General features: G+C 50.4%; 1 protein-coding gene across 1 annotated transcript in view; it reads left to right on the top strand.

Annotated features, from left to right (window-relative positions):
- The window catches only part of LOC100546426 (fibrinogen-like protein 1-like protein), a 4209-nt gene extending 336 nt beyond the window's left edge, over nt 1-3873 (top strand). Inside the window, exons 2-4 of the mRNA XM_010721706.3 lie at nt 694-837; nt 2007-2051; nt 2749-3873. Of these exons, the coding sequence (XP_010720008.2) occupies nt 694-837; nt 2007-2051; nt 2749-3377 (818 nt within the window). The 3' untranslated portion in view covers nt 3378-3873. The remainder of the gene's footprint in view (nt 1-693; nt 838-2006; nt 2052-2748) is intronic.
- The last annotated feature ends 2802 nt before the right edge of the window (nt 3874-6675 follow it).

Genomic DNA, 6675 nt, shown 5'->3' with positions numbered 1-6675 from the left:
AGCATCCATCCCCTGCGCCCTGCCTCCTCGGGCTGCTGCCCGCTGCTGGCCCTGGGCTGTGGGTCAGCGCGGTTCCTGCTGTACCCCCCCCCCCGTCACCCTCTTGCTCCCCACGCTCCCTCCTCTGTTCCTGAGCGCAGTCAAACCCATCCCGCACCGCGCTGTGTTGTAGAGAGGCTTCTATTTGTGCCCAGAGTATCGAGTGTGTTATAAACAAAGCAGAGTGGAAGCTAGTTGAGGTGTTTAGCAGCCATCGGCCTGAAGCCTTGCAGGGCACGGGAGCGGGGCAGGCTCGCTGCAGATGCACATCTGTGGGGCTGGCCGGGAGCAAGCTGTCAGGGAACCTCCTGATCTGACACAGTCTGAAGGAGTCTGATTGGTCAGATTCCCAAATGATCCTCATTTGATTGTGGAACCCATGGAGTCCTGCTTTGGCCAACAGTGTGACTCCATCCTTGGAAGCTGCACTTTCCATGAACCTGTAGGCTGCAGACAGTTGCATACTTCTGCAGAATGTTTCTTTTCAGAAACCGTTATATTTCTGCCCCTCGGTAAAGCAAAGGCATAATTAATGCTATGGCTTTGTCTATTCTACGAGTTTGTTCTAACATTTGCTGAGTTTATTTATCCAAAGCTCCCTCACCAGGAAGGCTGGGTTTGCACTTCCACTCACTGTGTGTGCTCTCCCTGCAGCTGCTCATCACTCCGGCCTCCTGCTCTGCACCTGCATGCTGGCCCTGCTCGCCCCTCTTCTTGCTCTGCAGATTGAAAACCTGACAAGACTGAAAGCAAATCTATCTGACATTCTTAATCTCCACTCAGATGGGCTCCATCCTGGTATGTGTTTTCTCTCTTACACCCCTGAACATTGTTCATCCGAACACCGGGAGCCTCCTGATCCCTGCACAGAGGGGAGGTGTGGAAGGTAACGCTGATGAAGGGCAGACACGCTCAGAAAGAACAGGAGCCCAATCATATCTTCCTCCCATTTCAGATATTCTCTACACATTACATGATCTGGACATTCAGCCTTCTTTATTATTGACAAGATGTACATGGTAGCTTTATCTAGGGACCTGCAGATATTCAAAGGAAGACGTTTTCCCTGACTATCTGTAGTCCATCTAAGCCCCTGAAATGTCACCAGGATGGTCAGATTGACTATTAGGAGAAATTTCTTCTCCAAAAGAGCGGTGCTGCAGTGGCACAGCTGCCCAGGGAGCAGAGGGGTCCATGGAGGTGTTCCATGGGGATGTGGCACTGAGGGACGTGGGCAGTGCGCACAGTGGGGTGGGGTTGGAGATCTTAGAGGTCTTTTCTGATTCTGTGATTCTATGGAACTTCAGGTTTCAGTCACCAACCAAAATACCTTCTGAAGATTGCTCATGGCTAAATGGTGTAATAGATGAGTCACATCAATAACAGAGGTCACAACACTGTGGGTGTTTGAGGAATACAGATTTATGAATATGGATGCTGTGATTTCTTTGTAAAGAAAGCACTGCCATCACTTTGATTTGAGCTCCTGTTCCTGTCAGCATGTTTTTGAAGCATTTTATGAACTGAACACATGAACCCCTTCAGTCTGCACTGAAGAGCTGGTGACTTCAGCTTGAGGGGTTACAGCAACAGCACTCAGCAGTTTTATCTAATTCCATGCAGTCTGTTTGCTTCTCAGTCCCTCTCCTCCAGCAGTCTTTCCCTGTACTCATCACTGCTGCTTGGTGCAGTCCACACCAGGCAGCTCTGTGAAGCCATAACGCTGAGTGGACCAAACAATGCAGCTCAATGACTCATCCTCTGTAGTTTTACCTTTCCCAGTGTCTCATTCCTTTGAAGAGTTTACAGTGCAAAGCTACCATATAAGAAGAAAATGGAGCTGGGTGGCATTGCTGAAATATCCTACAAACAACAGTGCTAGAAATAACAGCCCGTGGAAGCTGGAGATACTTCTGTGCCATGGCACAGGGCTGCCCAGCTCACTCTTTTTGCTTTTCCCAATGCAGGTGAAGATGAAGGAAATGCGCGGCGTGGAAGAGCCAGTGGGACAGGTCAGCACAAACAGCCCATTCCCTGCAGGGTTCTGGCACTGGGAGGCGCAGGCAGTGAGGGTCAAACAGAAGTGGGTGGGCACAAACCCGGGAACAGCATGGCTCATCTCCTGTGGGGCAAAACTCGGTGCAGAATTTTGTGTAGAACAGTTCCTTCTAAGGACTCTCCAGCCCTCATGTACACGTCACGCATCCTCTCCTGTCCTGGAAAGCTCTGCACGGGGCAAGCAGAGGATGCACCTCCCAGGCTATGCCAACAGGAGGAGGGTCTCCCCTCCCTGAACCCAGAGATGAGGTGGAGCTCAGAGCTGCAGGAACAGCACAGTTGCTCATTTAAGTTTCTGTAAAATAATGTAAAAAAAGCCCTCACTAGGCTAAGCTTGAGCCCCTGTATTATTAGAAGGAAAGAGAATTGTGAAAACTGGGAAAGGCTGCAGAGACAAAGATCTCAACAAAGAAAGAGAAGCAAATTCTCTGATTGCACGGCCAAAATACATTCATGGTTTTTTAACCACTGTGTTTCCCTTACAAAGGTTTTCTGTTCATACACTTACAGTGGGAAACACAGTGACAGCCTTTTTACTACCCCGTCAAATTTCCACATCTGCAAATTTTTAAGCAATCAGTCTCACAGAAGCCAACAAGCAGACCGGGTGTCGTCGTGCCTGTTGGTTCTCCGTGTTTTAATCTGCCGCAGGTTGGCCCAAGGACTGCAGTGAGATCTCTGCGGGCAGCCCCAGCGGCGTCTACGTCATCCAGCCCTCAGGGCTCCACCCCATCGTGGTGTACTGCGAGATGAACGTGACGGACGGGGGCTGGACGGTCATCCAGAGGAACCGCCACAACACAGACATCACCTGGGCCGAGTCCTGGAGCACCTACAAGTACGGCTTTGGGAACGTGCGCGGCGACTACTGGCTGGGCACCGAGTACATCCACCAGATCGCCAAGCAGAAGGTCTACCAGGTCAGGTTCGTCATCCAGGATGCCTCCAACAACATCAGGTTCGCAGAGTACAACCTCTTCAGTCTGGAAGATGAGTCCCAGGGCTACCGGCTGCGGCTGGGCTCCTACGCAGGCACAGCAGGGGATGCCATGACTTCAGCCAATTCTGCTACCGTGCACGACAACATGAAGTTCTCTGCTAAGGACTTGGATCAGGACACTAACAGCGGGAACTGTGCCTCTGCCAACGGGGGTGGGTGGTGGTATTCGTCCTGTTACTCCGTACGGCTGAATTTCAAGGGTTACTTGACGTGGAGTGGTCTGTGCAATGGCAACTGCAGAGCTTCTGCCATCCTCATCAAAACAGCGCCCTTCTGCTAGCTGCACTTTCCTTTCTTTTCTGTCCAACCTGTGGCTCAGAATAGCTTGGCAAAGGGATGGAAAAGGCAAAACGTGTCATGGCCAAATCTGGTGCCGCTGTGGGTCTTTGCTGAGGTTGTTTGTATCCTAGCTACTGAAGAAAATAAGCCGTCCTCCACTTCTCCTTCCTGTAGGTTTCTTCTGCTCCTCAATTCAGCCTTTATCCTTTTGCTCAGATCCGGGTCATTTTAATTGTGTTAATAATCAGAACAGTTGCTCCCAAAACCTGGAGTTTCCAGATGTGCCTCAGATAAAATGTGAAACAGCCAAACTCCAATGCATCTCCATGGCTGTGTGAGCTGATTGACATCTTTAACTTCAGGCAAACAACACAACTTTCACTTGTAGAAAGATTAAAATTTCTTGATCAGGATCGCACAAATTCCCACTCTTTGCCTTCTGTACTTCAGGCTTAACACTTGTTAAGTATCAAAATAAATCCATATTCAAAGAACTATCCCAAGTGTTAACATCTATTTCAAGTCTCTGTTGTGCTCGCAGAGGTCATTGTGTTCAAAAGCTTCCTCTGCTGAAGCTCTGCTTTCCCATAGGACAGGCATTTGAGAAAGAGCTATGAATTAACAGCTTGTGTGTGCTGTGCTGCAAAAGCCAATGGAATTCGGCCACTGGAGATGGGAGGGGATGGGAAGCCAAGAGTCTGCATGAGAACTTCTCTCTTCTCTCACCTTCAAAAGAAAGGGCTTTGTGAGCTGTGAGGTGTGATTGGACCCATCTACACACACAACATTTAGAGCAGCTTTTAAGGATTTCAGTTGCACACAAAATGATTGTCCTGCTATAAGAACCGACCAAGTGGTCCTCCTGGCTGTGCACTCTGCCCTCCCCTCCAGGCAGTCAGTACCTTGCCATCTTCAATCTTAAGTTGCTGTCTAATGATAAAGCTTTGCTAAATCACTATATTTCTTTCAGGTCCTCTTCAGTGAGATAAAGCAAGCTAGAGCGAGTTGTTTTTAATGAGCTGCTCTGTTTGTCTGCAGTCTGGAAAAGCAAATTGTCATTGCAAACAGCTTTAAGTGACAGCCCCAAATCCCTGTGCACCCAGTGCAGGGTCAGGGAGCTCAGAGGTGCAGAGCTGCTCTGCTGCTGTGGACGTGTGAAGCACAAGGCAGGGGAAAGCTTTGTGCAGCACCAGATACATCAGGTCGGTCTTGTACCCCGGAGCATGAGACAGTCTCAGATATGCTTCAGAGTTATGGCATGGACCAATAGAAAGCCAGAAGGCTTTGAGCAGGTTCCATCCCCTTTGTCAGTCACTCCTGGATGCAGCCATTCCATCCATTACACCATCAGCCCACCGGTGCAAAGCAGCGTTTCCCATACAAACCACGGCTTGTATTGGTCTTCAAAGGATCAGTGTGTTCCTTTCTTTGAAGGAAGATGCTGCTGTGCTCCCTAAAGTTTCTGCTGTCCCCAGAGAAGCCCGACCACCTCGTCCTGTGGCAGCACTGATGTCATCGGGTCACTAAGACGTGAAGGCAATGACCAAGAAGTGGTTTGAGAAGCCGGGAGTTTTGTTGCTGACTTTTCTCCAGGCTCCAGAGGGTGCCCTTGTCCCGGGGCTTGCAGGCGGCCGTGGGGCGTGAAGGAAGTGTGGCCGTGCAGGGATGGGCAGGGAGAGCCACGAGGTATTGCCTGGCAGTTCGGCTGCGGGTTACAATTTGCTCCTCTATTTGCCCTGCTCTGTTCTACTGGTGCAGCGTGGGATACATGGGAGAGAGAGACTGAGACCACCGGAGGAAGAAAACACAAGAATTACACTGCGCAGGTGTCAGAATTCTTTCCAAGAAGAGTAAATATAACCAGCTGTCTCTGAATTAGGGTTTCCCAGCCCTTTCCTGGAGAAGGAATGGCCCCTACACCTTCCTCCAAAAGGCCTTGCTGCTCTCTCAGTCGATTCTCTATATTCTGACCCATTTCCTTCTTTCTACCCATCTGATCTCCAAGAGCAACGTGATCCCTTCTCTTCCTCTCTGGGGATGCTGCACTGTCAGCATCTCTGTGGCTTTGCAGTGTTCTCTCCAGCATGCCCAGGTCTCCCTGCACTGCAGGACCCAGAACTGCACACAGGTCCCCAGGTGCAGCCCTACCAGTGAGGGACCTCCTCACTTCCCCGACACTTGGCCACAGTGGAGCAGAGTCTGCCTGGGTGCCAGCACTGTTCAGTGACTCTGGAGTTTGTCCTAAGATTAAGGCCTTAATGTGACCCATATAACACAGCACTGAGCCATCAGACTGCTGTCTAGGCAGCAAAACTGCAGCACTGCCTCCTGCTTTCACTTTCTCTATCCTCTGCTAACTGAGTTCTGGGTGATAATGGCTTCTGGGATACTTGTTGGCATTTTCTTAATTAGAGAAAATCCTGAGAAATGGGTAACAATGGGCAGAGTGAACCGTTTGGGGTGAGCATGGCTGCTGCTGTGGCACTTTGGAGATCCAGCCTTCCCAAATGAATGTTTTCACAGCAGTACTGTGGATGATGATGCACTGGAAGCACCGCTTCAAGTCCTCAGCTCCAGATGTGGGGCTGTATCAGCAACACCTTCATTAGGATTTCACAGACTCGTAAAATCAGAAAGTAATAGAATGGGTTGGGTAGGAAGGGACCTCAAAAATAATCTATTTCCAACTCCCTGCCAGAGGCAAGGTTGCCAGCCATTAAATTGGGCACCAGCCGAGGATGCCCAGAGTTTATCCATGGCCTGGGGTGCCTCCAGAGATGGGGCACCCACAGCTCTGGGCAGCTGTGCGTGAAGAATTCTCACATCTAATCTACATCTCCTCTCTTTTAGTTTAAAGCCATTCCCCCTTGTGTTATCAGCAAGACACAATCAGCATGGCACCATCTCTTTCAAGGAAGAACCTCTGCAGGTACTGCTGGGTGGGCTGCATCCCTGTGCCATGTGCCAGCTTCACGTAGCCCACTCTCTGAATATTTACCACAGTTCCTCTCACCAGCTCCTGTGCATGCAATGGAAAACAGAGTATGAGTTTGGAGAGAATTGCCTGAGGGTAGGAAGGCCCCACACAGGGATGTGGACAGGCTGATCAATGGGCTGAGGCCAACAGGATGAGCTGCAACAGGACCAAGTGCCGGGTCCTGCACTTGGGTCACAACTGCCCTATGCAGTGCTATGGGCCTGGGGCAGAATGGCTGGAAAGATGCATGGAGGAAAAGGATGTGGGGGTGTGACCTGATACACACTGACCACGAGCCAGCAGCGTGCCCAGGGGGCCAAGA

Source organism: Meleagris gallopavo, chromosome 21, assembly GCF_000146605.3.
Source record: "Meleagris gallopavo isolate NT-WF06-2002-E0010 breed Aviagen turkey brand Nicholas breeding stock chromosome 21, Turkey_5.1, whole genome shotgun sequence".
NCBI classification, from domain to species: Eukaryota; Metazoa; Chordata; class Aves; order Galliformes; family Phasianidae; genus Meleagris; species Meleagris gallopavo.
Note: the sequence above shows the minus strand (reverse complement) of the source record. Positions and strands in the feature narration are given on the sequence as shown.